Raw genomic sequence first — 16,525 nt, forward strand, 5'->3', positions numbered from 1 at the left:
CATAGCCCAATCCATCTCTGAATCACCCCATAGTCTTTGCATAGCCTTAGCCCCGCAGCATAATTTAACACTGTCAGACTATGAACTCATCTCCGCCATAGAAAATGAATGGGCTTGGTTCCAAGAACAGGATATCTTCACAGAAATCCCTCAAACTTCTCCGCAGCAGCTAAATTTAACAGAATTTCAGCTGTGTGTGTCAAAATGGAAGCAAAAAGGAACTGAAAGGGATGGAATTTGATCTGAAAAGAAGGGAAATAATGTGTCTAGCACCTTTACCTTTCATTGTCCATAGGCCACAGCAAATTGTCAGCATAAGGCTGATGTTCTTTTGAATGAAAGCCATTTAATACGCGTAGTTCTGATACAGTCATAAAAGCAGTTGACTTTTTTATGTAAAGGTACATTTTTTTACCGTAGACTCACATTTATATAAAAAGAAGAAAAGGAAAAAGAAGAAAGAGATCGCTCATTTAAAAGCAAATTCACACACAGTCAATGTCCTTGGTTTGTATCAGCATTTAAAAAACTTCCAAAAATGCAAAGAAAAAAACACTGCGACTAAACATTATCTGCACCAGCTAAGATCCACTTATCCCCATTGTCCCTGAAATTGAAAGAGAATTGATTCAGCCACCAGCACTTTTCAGTGCTGTTATTGTTGTTATGGTTTTATAAATTAGCCGTGGGTTGTGAAAGTGTGATCCTATCCTATCATGTGGAGTCAGTAATGACGAGCGTTCATTTTCTTCACTAAAGTATCCGAGTGCTAAATGCTACGCAGGTTTTTGTGTTTTATTTTCATCTTAGATAAGGAGAGTGCAAGGAACATGGTGATTACAATTAGCCTTTAAATTAAATACCTTTGGGGGAAAAAAGGATACAGCTTATTGTCTTAGTGTATGTTGGGTATGTTTTTAGTAGGTTAAAGGTGGATTGCAATAAAATTCCTATTTATAATAAGGCGCCGGTATAGCTCACTTGGTTGTGTAGGTCAGCGGTCCCCAACCTTTTGGACCACGGACCGGTTTAATGCCAGACAATATTTTCCCGGACCGGGCTTTAAGGTGTCGTGGATAAATACAACAAAATAAAATGATACGACCAAGACAAAAACTGTGGTATTTTGTAAATATAATAATAAACCCAAATTCACTGTGTAATTGTGTAACTTTATTAGCAGCGTCCTCCTGAAAATGCGCCAACAACATTGAGAGTAACATCCTTCTCTCTGCCCCTTAATGCTCTCTGGTCGCTACGGTAACGTGCTAACATTTCTTTCAAAATAAGACACAACTACAACACGGGAAAAGACCCAGGAAAACCGAGTTAACGATAAAAACCCTGAAAACCATAAATTTCACACCCAAGCCTCAACTCTTGCGGCCTGGTACCAAATGACATGGACCAGTACCGGTCCGTGGCCTGGGGGTTGGGGACCGCTGGCGTAGGTGACCCATGCCACTGCGGAGGTCTACTGCAGAGGCCTGTGTTTGAGACTGTCCTGGGCTGTGTGCCAGTTACTCTTGCTTTCCTGTCAATAAAGGCTAAAAATTAAAAATAAATATTTAAAAAAAAATTATTCTAAGTAAATCTATTATCAAATTATTTCTTTTTTTTTTTTTCTTTTTTTTTTGCCTGTCCCATTTGGTTCTTTAGCCATCAGAATTGTTGTCTGAAGACCAACAAGGATACCCAATGGATTTACTTTACCAAATGGATCATCGTGGCATTGCCGTATTGGTCCATTTGATCGACCTTTGTTTTTATTATTTATTATATTTTATTTTCAGATGTTACAGACGGGACAGACATGAGTGAGGGGTAGGAAAGGGAGAAAAAAAGAGGAAGGAAAAGAAAAACAGAAGGGGAGAGGGACAGTGAGAAAGGGGGGGAGAAAAAAAATCTCCTGGATCACCTGTTGAGAGAAGAAGAATAGAAAACAAGCAAAAAAAAACCAAAGCAACATACTAAACACAACACCATCGCATTAATCTAGCTAAGTGTAAACAGCAGTAAATACTAAATATTCAATGTTGTTGTGCAGCACGCAGGACAGACAGCGCACAATGTGCAGTAGCAGCCAAGAAAGGTGTAATTTAAGTCTACGAGCAGTGAACACCCGTGTGCATACCTGTGTGGATCAGCGCGCTTGTATTCAAATGGTTTCCACATGTAATGGTCTGCAAGAGGATGTAGCGAGCCATAGCCCCGTCCCCCAGGGCATGAAGCAGGCATGGAGGAGATCCAGGCCCCAGACATCAAATTATTTCTAATTAGCTTTTTTTGTAAATATAATTGATGCTAAAATGCTGAACATTGATGGATTCTCATATCAGCAAAGCAGCAAAGTATTAGCATTGTACTCTAAGTACAGATCTCTAAATACAGACTCTTTATTCTCTTGGACTTGCACACAACTCTTTTTCATTCAACTGTGTCTATGCAAGGTGGGACAATTCAGAATACATGTGGAGGTGGCATGATTTCCACTGTGATGGTATTTTACCCAGGTGTAAAGGCAATTATTGCAGTGTGACCACATTCTTAAACCAACTAAAGTTGAAACTAGTTGAAAGGTCACATAATTCCAGCTCTTGTTGCTTTCTGCTTCCTTCCTATTAGTCACCGCAAGTCTTTCCTTACAAAAAATGAATTCAAAATAAATTATAGCAGCAAGTGGCACTGCTGCTAACTCTGCCTCATTTCGCAAGTGATCTTTGATTACAATGCAGACAGATCAAGATAATGAGAAAGCATTTTCCTGCCAGGTGTCAATGCACAAGCGTGCGGATGTCATTAATCCACCACATGTTAACACCAGGTGTAAATTGGGCCTTAGTCTTCGTATATGATTCCTCAACAACACCATGCAATCTGTACAGATGAAAAACGACCTGTTTTTTCAGCTCTCAGTTAAACATGAATGATAGTGCAACCCTATTATTAGGCGAAATAAAAGCTGAATTTAAAAGGTGAAATTTGACATTCTGTGATGCAATTAGTGACAATGTGCAATTAAAAAAGAACGACTAATGACTTCAACACGGTGATTCAACCACAAAAACAAAGATGCAATTCATAATTAATGGATTTCTCTCCATTGCAACAAAATTCAGCATTTCTTTCTTATCTGTAGGCAAACAAAGTACGCATTCTATTTCTGGTCTCCCGCTACCAAGTGCATATTTTACACAGTGTACTGACAGTATCTTGGGCCGCAACCAACACGGTCTGCAAATGATGAAATACGCCTTTTAGAGCAAAGGTATACAGGCTCCATTGTGAATCATGGACATTAGTCTGATGACTGGCTCATACAATACCCTAATTGCCTCATGTTACTATGCACAAATTCTTCTATATAAAGCTAAAGGGCTGTTGGACATCAAATTGCTACACAAGTCACATACCATCAGCTGAACATAAAGAATGCACGAAAGAAGATTTGGCTACATTTTTTTTAGAAAAACCTGCAGTGTGGCATGACTTGTTATGAGGTGTTTGAAGCTGCTACCTGATTTTGTTAAGTATGCCCTGTGCCATATGTATATAAATGAACAGCACTGATATGGAAATAGGCATGCTAACACTTGTCGTTTACTTTTAACACAGTTCAAAGTAAGGTTTGTGAGCATTTGTCATGCTTTCAGAAAGGACGCCAAGAAAGGAAGACATAGAAACGTTATACCAAGAGCTTTTCCAGTACATGTAGGTCATTTCTCCTCCCAGTGGAAATATAGCCTGTTTTAGGATTAAGGGCTATGATTCATTATGACTGAATTTAATTACAGCGAGAGGTGGCCAATGCATCCCCGGTTTTAGCATATTAGGGTCCCTTCATCTATTGGATGGGAAATGTCTAGTGGAGGGTGTGGGGGCAGGGTAGGGAAAAAACTGAGTGTGTGGAGAGAATGGGAGGAGGTGGAGGACTTCAAGTTACTCTGGCATAGCTGCAGTTTCAACACACATACTTGGACACACACAGAGACACAAAGGGAGATAAAAAAAAAAGCAGATTACTGAGAGTAATCAGGTTAAGGTGAGAAAGTAATGTAAGTTGTTTATTTTTATCCCTTCAGCCATTTACGAAGAGAAAGAAGCCTGATGTAAGAAGACTTTCAGTATTAATCACAGTTTTGTGATACTCAAATTTAAATTGGCTCTCATAATCTGCTACTGTACATAGCAATGCTTAATGTGGTTGGTGTGATTTGTAAAAGTAACATTTTTACATTAGCTCTAGTGTTAACCGTATAGTCTAAAATATGGATTTAGCTAATGTGACATTAACCCCTGGGTCATAAAGTCTCAATTTTAGTATTTTTGGGGGGCAATTATCAATATGTTTAGAGGAGAGGAAAAGTAAGCTAGGTTGTCACGTACAAAGTATGATTAATTCACAGTTGTTGAAGTTGTATAGTGAGAAATGACAGATTTCTCATTATACAGTAATGCAAATGTATATTGACAGGTTTGAGTTTATTCTTCAACAGTCGATGTTCCCAGAGCAATGTATAAAATCTGCCCATCTCATTGGTGGCTTGGATGAAGAAGTACGATATAATTCAGTGCACCAAAGCTAGAGTTGCACCTTTAGAAACACGTTAGCTGCAACAGCTGTAACAGGGGTTAATCTGCATAAACAAACAAGTTGCCTAAATATTTATTCGTCGTGGCACATTCTATTATAGTTTATTAATAACGTGGTAATAGTGGGGTAACTAGGTGGAAACAATAAAGTAATAAGCAATATTAATAATAGTTTTAGCAGAGTAATTTAGCAAACAGATTTAGCTACCTGTTAATTAGTGTAAAGTATTATGTAAATACAATACTTTCAAGTGCAAAAAATGTACTGCAACCTATAATTCTTTGTTAAATAAATTCATAGAAAATCCAAAAAGGAAGGTATATGACAAAAACGCAATAAAAGCTTTAATTACTGGAGACGAATCCTAGTAGCCAGCTTACAATGTAGCCACCTGTCTAACAGCCACATCAAAGCAAACTCTAGGCTAAAATAATGCCAATGATAAACATTGAGCAACATGCTGTAAAGAAAGATGTTTCACAAGTAAGACAGATGCTTGGACGAGACTGCCAGAATCATTTTACAACTGACATTTGGAGCTTAAACATGTTGTTAACAGCTGAGTTGTTTTACAGTGGAGGGAGAACTCTCTCAATACAAACTCTTTATTCTACTCTGTCTGGTAGTGTCATTGTTCTATCAGGCTATCATTATCAGTAGGAGACAACAATGATTTCAGCCAAGACTTTCTGTTGAGCTAAGCTAATACTGAACTTTATGTACCCCCCGAGGTACAAGTACCCCTTGTAGTACTCCTTAGGTGGTACTTTCAAACATGACGTTACATGCAGCAACTCTCACTCACCCAGATAAGGTTCCACTGTACATGTAATTGGCTTTCATCTTTCGAAATCTTGCAGTGTTAACTTAATTATTCTTCCTCCCTTAACCCGGGGGCGACCGTGGGGTTGGGAAGCGCATTTGTAATCGGAAGGTCGCCGGTTCGATTCCCAGGCTCTCTGTCCTGGTCGTTGTGTCCTTGGGCAAGACCCTTTACCCTACCGCCTACTGGTGTTGGCCAGAGGGGCCGATGGCGCGATATGGCAGCCTCCCTTCTGTCAGTCTGCCCCAGGGCAGCTGTGGCTACAACTGTAGCTGCCTCCACCAGTGTGTGAATGTGAGAGTGAATGAATAGTGGCATTGTAAAGCGCTTTGGGTGCCTTGAAAAGCGCTATATAAATCCAATCCATTATTATTATTATTATTATTAACCCGAAATAAGAAACCTGTTTTTTTGACTCAGATATGTTGTTTCTGAAATTAGACTTCTTCTGGAAGTGGGGAACAATCAGATTAGCATAGAGCTTTTGTGTTTTTATTTTTTTCAATCAAATTGAATGGAGTTTTGATAGACTTAACCCCCCCCTCCCCCCCCAAGCAACACTGGCTAATACATAATGAACTCATCTCAAAATACACTTGACACAATGAACAATTCTCTGAAGGTATCTGGAGTACAGAAGATATGATAAAGATGGGAAAACTCAATATCGATGTACAATCTCAGTTTAAGGAAACATTTGTAAGACCTCATGGATTCTGCCTAGTAGCCCTTCAGACTAACTCCAGATACAAAGGAGAAAAAAATGCTTTTATTTTACACAGTATCAAAAGCTACGGATCAGTCAATAAAAAATAAATAAAAATGATGCACAGTTTCATTACATTATGAGGAGAATAGTCAAGTAGGCTCTGTGCATAGCTGACTAACATGTCCACCTACTGACTGCCTCACTTTCCAACTGAATAAAGACAGTATATCTATATATTTCAGGGCGGGTGAATTATCTTCCCATGCATACTTAAGACTCCTCAAGCTCTTTTATAAGGAAGAAGACACCATAAGTTAACCAACTTTTTTGTAATACATGAACTGCCTGTATGAAGGTTATGCTTGCGTTAGTCACTGAAGTAGAGAAGAATTCTTGATAACCCTATTCTACCAATTGCAAAAGTCTCCAGGCCACTTGTTATCCACTTTGTAGAGGAAAAATAGAGAGAACTAAAAACTTAACTTTTGTAGTTATTCATAATGCATCTATACTCTGAGCGCAGGCTGAGGACCTCTCTTGAATTATTCAAGATCAAACCTGTTGGGGATGTCGAAAATTCAATACATCAGCACTTCAGGAAACTTCAGCTAGACCGTATTCAGATAAAAAAAAATGCACATAAAAAGATACAGAAAGAAAATACACAACAACTTCCCTCCGCCTACAATATCCCCTAATATTTAACTGGGTTAAAACATAACCAGCAGTGACAAAGTCAGTTTTTCTTACACAACGTATCCTAATGTGGAAATCACATACGTCTTTTTTTACCCACCATCAAACTGAAAAATACTGCTGAAGGATGAGACGAGAGGAGAATGAGTAAATCAAGGCTTTAAATGCAACACCTAAAAGGCAAACATCTAATACAAACAGCTTGTGTAAATGTTCAAGTAAACTCTGAATAAAGCCAACAACATTTTAACATCTTGATTTTCTTTCTCTCTCCCTTTTTTTTTTTATAAATATGAATAAAATATACCATGTTTTAAATCCTGTGGTTCATTTGATGCACTGTATGTGAAAAGCACCAGTTTCAAAAGCTGAAGTCAAATGGACAGATTGCAACAGCTTTCACAGTCTCAGCAGGAACAAAAACATTTGCATCTTGTTAAACTCTAATCCCGACTTCAGAAAATGTTATCAAACCAGTCTCCATGCCCAGCAATTTCTGGAGTTCTCCCTCTGAAAAATAAGCATGTTCAAAACATAAATTAACAGCCAAGATGCACAAAGAGGAAAAAACTCACTATTGATCATTCAGGGCTTCACATCAGATGTTATTTTAAATATCCTCAGATCCAAATTGTGTGCTTCAAAACAAATCGTGACATTTGTCCTGCAGGTTAGAACTAAAATATATTCTAATAGTCTAAGTGAACTGTAGAGGTGGCCACACCGCAAAACTCTGACCGCACCAAACAACAAGCTGTGAAGCCCATCATAGGCTGCACAAATATTCATAGAACCCTTTCACTGTGGTTTTCCCTCAGAGACAGCGCACCCACCTGTTTAACCCTTGTATGGTGTTCGGGTCTGTGAGACCCGTTTTCAGTTTTTCTCAAAAGAAAAATTAAACAATTAATTATTTTTTTCAACCTGAAATTCATTGGCTTTGGCTTATTTTCTGTGAAGAACATAAATCCGAACTAATTTTCAATGACCTCATACTGTACCTCCCCCCACGCATTTACATTACATACAAGGTGTTCGGGTCCACTGGACCCAGGCCTAATAAAAGTGTTGAAAGTGTAGGTCCTGTGTTCCCATACTCTGTTTTTCTCCTTTCTGGTGCTGCTGATAGTGTTTTCTTCCCCTCCTGCTCCGCACAAAGTTGCAACATTGTTAAAAATTCAACTATCAACACCGTCTGCTCTTACATTCCCACACATTTTACCCTCTTTCTTGAGGGATCCAAATTTTATTTTATCATTCCCTGTCTCTCCTGCAAATTAGGGGCATAATACTATAAATAAGACTTTGCCAGTGTGGTTCTTTATCACAACTGATCAAGATGGCAAAAGATTATCTGCTGCGAGGGCCATCCAATTGATTTTGGAAGAGAGAGGGGCTTCGGATGATGATGTTGACAAAGAGGTTTCAGAATATTTCACATTTCTGAAAATTCAGAGTCTTGCAGTGATTTTGAAGAAGAGGATGAGGTTGAGCATCATTTAGTAACAAAACGAAGACGAGTACCCCATCTGCAGCCAGCTCCAGGACCAGAACAAGCCCACCAGACAGCAAGTGAAGAAAAATGGATGTCAATAACTGGTGAAACTGAATAGTCTTCTTGCCCAAGAAATGAGCCACCCTGCAGAGCTGTTACTGTGATAAGCCAGGGCCAACACGGCTGACAATTACTCATGTGCAGGACATCAAGTCTTCATTTTAGCTTTTCATCCCAGATTCCATCCAGAAAATTATTCTAGATTCCAGTAATCTAGAAGGAAGGTGTGTTTTTGGAGAGAGGTGGAAGGAGATCTAAGAACCCCAAAGACCTACTTTGGGCTTCTTATCCTTGCAGGAGTTTTCAGGTCCAAAGGGGAATCCACAGAATCCCTGTGGGATGCAGAAACCGGCACGAACCTTTCCGTGCATCAGTGTCTCTGGAAAACTTCCACAAAATTTCCAGGATTATCCGTTTTGATAACCAAGACGACAGACCAGCTCGACGGCAGAGAGACAAGCTAGCTGCCATCAGGACAGTGTGGGATAAGTGTGTGCACCACCTCCCCCTGTCTTACAAACCTGGGCCTAATGTCACCATTGATGAGCAGCTGATCCCATTTAGTTGTGAAACATATTGCTTCACGTGTAAATGTGTTGTGTCTTTCCATTCACTCCACTTGATTATAACTGATTTATTTTTTTATAACATTTTATAAAAAAAAACAAAAAACGAGAAGCACATTGATTCATAAATGTGATCTAACAAAGGTAAAGGGAAAAAATTAACCATGTTTGCTGTTCATATGGCTTGTAATTGGGATGAAGTAAACATCTGTTGAGTAATTTAACATAAAATTGTTTGATAGTGTTAATTTGGAAAGCCAAAACTCTAGCGGGTCCACCAGACCCATGAACACTGGCTGAGTAACAAAAATATGAACACCACACAAGGGTTAAACTCAATTATCCTGTAAGCTTTATAAACAGCTCAATAAAAAACAACTTTAACAACCTCCAAAAGAATCCTCATGGTGTACTTCGCAATGTACATGGTGCAAATTGCTGTCATACCTCCATAAGCAATTATCAAAATCAGAATCAGAATAATTTATTAATCCCAGAGGAAATTATGCTAATAGTATATGTCAATATGTTAATAAGAGTAGGTACCTAAAAAATGATAGATTGGCAGGATCTACCTTATAGCAAAATAATAAATAAATAAATAAATAAATAAATAAATAAATAAATAAAAAGAGCAAGACATCACTTTTAAGGCTACTGCAGTGTACTGTAAGTAATGGTATGGGGCTGGCCACCTTTTTAAAAATGCCCTGGCTCTTCCATTATGTTATGCATTAAAACCGCCTTTGTGCAGAGATTGTCTATATTTGCATGAAGTCAAATATCAAAGATCAAATTTAAATGAAGCCTAATCTGTTGTGTGATTACAGTTAATCAATTTTATTGCTTTAAACAGTTTAATTCATTTAGTATAGTTTGTTGGACACCACAGAATTAACAATTCTCTAAATTGCACCTGATTGGAGGTGTAACCAGCTAAAGTAAGTCAAATAAACCTGTCCACAAGTGTGTGTGCAAACTTAATGACATCTTACTTAATTTCCCTAATTTTAAAGCTTGATCTGACTTGTTTTCAGGTCAGAATCGACAAAAGTTAAATAAATAAATGAACTAGACTACCTCTCATAGTGTAGGGCAGAACCTACTTGTACTACTTCAGCTTGTTGAAACAAGATCCTAATCCTTCCCACCCCTCCTCCCAAACAAAAATGGATGCAAAGACATGCAAAGTGGCGTAACTTCAGCTTTACAGAAACTCATTTCTACAGCATTATTGTATTACTCCAAAACCGACACGTCATTGTCTGTCTCTGATTTGGAACCTTTGTGGTTATTCGTGGCAAATGAATAGTATGCTATTTTGGTGAATGCACTTTTTCACCAGAATAGGCCTTGGCCAGGCATGGTAACTTCCTAGAGCCTCCCTTGGTTGCCAAGCAACTGCTAACAGCCAAGAAATACCCTGGCACATCACCCTCAGTCTAACTGTCGTTTATACAGTTCAGTTTTTACACAAATTAAACAAACTAGATATAAGCTGTTAATTAGTGAGCCTTAGGGGTGTTGGTAAATTGAATTTGTTACCTGGCTACCAAGCTAGCTGTTACACTCTGTTCCCAGTGTTTATGCTAAGCAAAGCAAACATGCTGGTGGCCACAGCTTCATATTTAAGTGAAACCAAAAAGTTCTCTCCAGAAAGCAAATAAGGGCATAAAACTGAACCCCTGTCCACATGTAATCATATGTTTGCAGACATCCAACCTGTTGCCATTCACAGCCAGCCTGTGTTTGGTTTAAGGGTCAATTACCTTGTTTGGCAAATTCTGTAACTATATGAAACTCTGCAACCTTGCTGCTAAAATTCATGTCTATTTAGGAGATCTTTGGTCAGACCCCAGCCACTAAAGTCAACTTAGCTTACTTTAAATTATTAGCTGTGTTCTTTGATGATTTGCATGTGCAGCTTGTCGTCTGTTTTGCCCTCAACCTCATATAAACGGCTTTGCCCTGACTTTGTCCCAACCTCCTTCTAGACTTTAAGTCAAACTTCACCAAATTTGCTTTAAAAATTGCCCTGCTGATATTCACTTCAGCCCTATATGTGTGAGAGAGTCCAAGAGTAAACAATGTCCCCATCCTGTCTCCCCTCCTACCCTGCTGATAACTACCCTACTGTCTGGTTTACACTGCTGTTTTTATCTTCTTTGATTCTCTGGCTTGAATAACGGCTTTCCCACTATCTCAGATGGCCCCAGGATGCCTCTCGAGCTCCCAACTATGTGAGCTCTTGTCCCTTGTGTGTATGATGTCCCCGTGTCAGCTTGAATCACCCTCCTCTCCGACTCAACAGGCTGCTCTCACCACTCCCCAGCTGTGCGGTGTTTGTGGCACCAGCAAGTGTGAGTAGACGCTAGTGAGGCTGACCTTTGCAAGTTGCCTGTGCGCTATGATTCTAACCCATTTGACAGTGAACACTCCAAAGAATGCTAATGAAGTGGCTTGAGTAGTAACACATTATGTTCACTCTGGTGTAATTATCTGTGGGACTGTCCCTGCTGCCCACGATGCATATTGTTTGATTATTAAGCTGAATTACTGTCATTCCGAACACCGAGTTCTCGATGTCGGGTCACAAATAACTCATAATGCACGCACATGAAAAAATATCTAGTGGAAGTTGCAAAAATAAAAAGCACAACAAACGCTTGTTGCACAAAAAAACGGAAAATTCTGTTTCTTTTGTTGAATTTCCGGCACCTTTGTACATTTGATAGCTCAGCGCCAGAGATGTTTCCATCAAGAGACGGCTTCTAGTCTTTTGCTCTTCGTAAGGGTTCTTTTATTTGTGTTGAAAGAAATGCTTTTGAGTGTAGCCGAAGAGCCCCGGCTACTGCTGCCCAACTGCCGCCTGAATTATAAGGTGAAATTGGTCCATCCATTACTCGGATGGTTAGTTAGATGGCTAATTTTGAAGACATCTCTATAAATAAGTGCGGTTCAGCACAAGGGCTGCTTCTGTGCGCTTGTACCTCCTGTGATGTGAAGCAGCACTCTGCCTCAAAGGCTGCAAATTTCTCTCGCTCCTCAAACACAAACAGATCCATGAAAAATAGCATGTGGGAGTGGATTTAGAAAAGTTATTGAACATGGAAAAAGTGTTCCGAATTGCGAGGCGAGTGATGTTGATGCATTAACAAAAACAAAGATCTAAAAAAATTTCACACCTCCTAACACCGCTTATTCAGCAGATGCCACACAGTGCTGTTTCAACACAGGCAAATATTTAGCCACATGAACACCCCGCAGGAAATGCGCATCACATCATGTTTACCAGTAAGCGTTTGTTAAGTGGATGACTTGTTCCAGCGTTTTCACTTGTTTAAATAAGTGTGTTGACAATTTGCGGTGGAGGCTGTGTAGTTTGAGGTTCTTTAATGTATATTTCCACTGGCTTGATTTGACTGCCGCTGATTCCAGGCCAGTACACTTACCCGAGGCTGAGTGCCAAGGCATAATGAGACATTTGGTTGTGAAATTCAGAATCTGACAGAATGCATTAAAGCCAAGCAGACTGCAGATACGGGGAGCAGCCAGGCCAAAGTGATAACTTCCTATTTCCTACTGACTATATCATTTTTGCCTTTGCTTCCAGCCAAACAAATGGCCAAATTGTGCTGTGACTGGATCATTGTTTGGACATGGATTCCTATTGTTCATCATATTAGATATCCGGATACTTCTGACAAAAGCAATTACTGGTTGTGCCACTCTGGTGTTGTTGCTTATAACCTGCCGGGAATTTTAGGGCTGTGTGTGTTAGCGCTGTAACTTTATTCTTTTTTTATTTATGAAGAATTCATTTCCAGTAAGGTCATTTTCGTGACATGGCAGGACCTTCCATGTCACTCACACTGAGTCACAAGGTCAGGGTGTCCCACCCACGCTTTTTTACAGCAGCAGTGTGCCCTTGCGACATCAAACAAACACACACTACGTGACAACTATGATCTCAGGGAACAAATAATGTGACAGCTTCTCAAGCTCCCAGGCAGCCTGCTCTGCCCGCAGGGAGTCAATGAATCAGATTTTTGATATTTCTCAAAGGGTTTGGGCTCGGGCATGAGGTCAGATGCAAAGATGTAACCAGTCTGATTTTTACATGCCTGCTGCTATGTTGTCTTTACACCGGATTGGTAGATGAATTACTACAAAACTACAAAATGAAAAGAAAAAAAAAGCCATAAAGGATGAATCAGTGTTTGAATGGAAAAATAAAAGGACCTCTTAGTCAGGAGCTTACTTGCAAATGAGTTTGTGTATATTCCATGTGAATAAGCGGATCTCAACACATCTATGAATAAGTAATCAGTCTGTTCATGTCCTTTGGGATTTACTAACAAGAAAAGCAATCAGACACAAGAATGTGTAAAAGAAAACAGGCACTAGAAATTCCTGACTGCGCCGCTGACCTCTCTTTTTTAACTTTCAAATGGGCAACGCAGGACAAGGACACGGCACAGATGTTCACAAGCAAAAACGCTCTCCTCAGTAGTCAGATGTAACAGATATCTGGGGACACACAGATCAGACAAAACTGCATTTAAGATGACCGCGGACAAGAAATGACCTTTAGCTGAACTCCAGCAATGTCACAAATAAGCTCATTTTGATTTAGATGCTTTGCTCTAGCAGCCTTCTGGCAAAAAAAATAATAATACAGAGGAGAACAATAGGACAGTCAAATGTATCCTAATTCCAGCTGGAGACGCTAATCCAGTTCAGAGACAGCGAGGAAATGGGCTTGTGAGAGCAGAACTAGCAAATACATGCAGATGAGAATGATTATCCTACAGACGAGCGGAAAGATGAAAACTAATTTAATAATAAGACCAGAAAATTCTCCAAGATAACAGGGATCTGGAGACCAATCCAAGACCCATCTGGCTTGCACTGCACACACTAGAGCCATTTTCCAACAGGAGCTGTCCATTTATCCTGTAGCGCTGAAAGCTGGGGAGCAATGCTTCTGCACACTGCAAACTAACGGTTCTGCAGAAGGCTACTCCAGCATTAGTATTGGATTAAAAATACCTGTGGATACTCATTAATGTATTACACTACAGATGTCAGGTACTTTTACCTATAGAGTATACAGTATATTTACTTCTTTACACCTCGATGAAAAATTCTTATGAGGGGCTTTCCCTTAAAGTTGATTTGAATGTTACTTTTTCACTGACTGCACCTCTTTGAATGATTCATTTTCAGCTATAGTGATTCCATTCAACAAAAATAAGTCAATTTTATGCTACTTACATCTCTTTTTCAAACAAATTCTTCTACTTATTATCTACTGCACTCACAGGGGATATTGTACTTTTTTTGCACTGAATTTCTTTCAGAGCAATGCATGTCAAAAACTCAAAATTGCCTCTGTGTATAAAATGTGCTTTATAGATAATCTTTCTATTCCCTGCCAAGTTAGAAAAGGCCTTGCATAGATACTTTGGTAAGTCTTTTTAAACATCCCCTTTCGAAGGGATTAGCCTGTTCAATATTCACAGTAATGCTGCAATGTATTAAACTAATTTAAAGTATTACAGTTGAAAGATCAAGCTTTTACTAATGGATATGTCAGTAATTGAAGTACAATTACTTGTGTCTAAGCAAAAACTACAGGTGTGAGATTACACATATAAACATGTCCTCAGAGTGCCTTTAGAAGCCTTTACTGGCTAGTTCCACACCGTTTAAAGATGAATGAACTACAAACTAAATTTTAAAGTTCTCTAAATAACTTCCTGCATTGTAATTGTACATAATTAAGTACACTGCGTTGTTTTGTCTCGCACTTAAAATGTGAATGCTGGAAAATTTCTTATAAAGGCGTATTTTAATGCTATATTACTCAGTTAAGCGGCCTATGTTTTTACCACTATTGGTCTTTACTTAAGGAAATGCTACCAGCAGTGTTGCCACATCTCATAAAAGCATGATTAGTCACTTTGTCAGTGTACCCTCGCGTTAACTATGCCATTTATGCCTTGCTTTAAATGTCATTGGGAGGTTTTTGTACTTATTTACCTGCCAAAACAGGCATTACTTTGATCTATCTGCTTGGACCTTGGCAAAACACCTACTGTAAAAAGACACATTTGAGTAATATATATACCTTTTTCTGTGGACTGATTACAATGCAAATTACCTTGTCGATCTCCAAACTAAAACTGCGTGTTTCCACAAGCACATGCTTCAACCTTGTCGCAATAAAATGCAGAATGTCCTCCCACACTGTCTGCATTTGGTGTTTTCATTTGTTCAGCATTTTATATAGGACAATAGGAATATGTACAACTCTCTGAAACCCTGATGTGTCCCAGATTTTGCAGGTCATTGTGGTAAGGAGTTATTGATATGTGTATTATTGTGCAGGTGCAGCAAACGTGCAAAAAAATGATAAATAAATAAAAAACACAAGTAGGTGCTGATTTGAACAGCAGCTCAGTCACATTTCTTGCACATATACAACACACTAAACTGTGCTAATGGATCGCTTACCTTGCCAACGTAGAGAGGTTCATTTCCTGTGTACTCTTCTAATACGAAGAACTGGTTCCATACCCAGCTGCGTCTGTTTCTGTGCGGGACATCCCAGGGGTCTGGATCAGAGTGTGGAGACTTCTCCAGATCCCCAGAGCTGGGATTGAGACCCCAGCAGCTCCTCTCCTGCAAGGGAAACAGGAGCGCCAGAAGAGCCAGGGCTCTGCATATGCCTGAGCAACACCACCAGATCATTTGGGCTTTTTCCAAAAAGCACTGAGGCCAGAAGAGGAGCAAAAATTAAAAAAAAAAAAAAAAAAAGACAGAAAAGCTGAAATGTCAAAACCCTCAGGGTTTTATCCACACAGTCCTGACCCTGTGTTTCACCAGAAAGCAAGAGCAGGCAGACCCTCAAAAGAGCACAAGGGTTGAAAAAGAGTCAAGCTCTGCATTTTGCTGTATTGCTCTTCTTTTTTGCCTGATTGAAGACTAAAAGTGAGGTAATTCCCTCCACTTTGGAGCCAGATCGTTGACATTAAAGCCAGCTAACAGGGTCACTGGCGGCTGGAGAGGCTTCAATGCAGGGCCTTTATAATTGGCACCTATCAGAACACAGAGAGAGGAGAAAAAAAAGAAAGAGACAAAGACAGAGAGGAGAGGAGAGAGGAAGGACTGTCAGCAAAATTGCTTTGTGACCGCAGCCACTTTGGGCAGCAAGTAACGTGGCTGCTGATGCAATGATAATGACATTTTTCACCAATCATAAAGAAATTGATCAAAAATGAGCAGACAGTAAATATGTTAAACGCAATCAATGTAACGCCCTTCATGTACACACTGTAACCTACACACACAACAAAGAACAATTGGTTGAGGTCAAAATGTTAATAAGGCTTTGATGGAGGGAAAGTGACCTGGCTTTTCAAGAGATTTCACACCGAAAGAAACAGCAGCCGCTGCATGGAATAACAATCAAATGCCATTCAGCTGGCTCTCAATTATCTGGGTTTTTCCCTCACCAAGGTCATTATTTTGTCACATTTTCTTTGTGTAAAATCGCAGTGTAATGGCGGAGGGGCTC

At 39.4% G+C, this 16,525-nt stretch overlaps 1 protein-coding gene across 1 annotated transcript in view; it reads right to left on the minus strand.

Annotated features, from left to right (window-relative positions):
• Positions 1 to 16,525, minus strand: part of LOC101480580 (cadherin-7) — a 119,879-nt gene that overhangs the window by 98,486 nt on the left and 4,868 nt on the right. The window contains exon 2 of the mRNA XM_012919301.3: positions 15,463 to 16,046. Coding sequence (XP_012774755.1) covers positions 15,463 to 15,699 — 237 coding nt within the window. The 5' untranslated portion in view covers positions 15,700 to 16,046. The remainder of the gene's footprint in view (positions 1 to 15,462; positions 16,047 to 16,525) is intronic.

Source organism: Maylandia zebra, linkage group LG9 (genome assembly GCF_041146795.1).
Source record: "Maylandia zebra isolate NMK-2024a linkage group LG9, Mzebra_GT3a, whole genome shotgun sequence".
In the NCBI taxonomy this organism is placed as follows: Eukaryota; Metazoa; Chordata; class Actinopteri; order Cichliformes; family Cichlidae; genus Maylandia; species Maylandia zebra.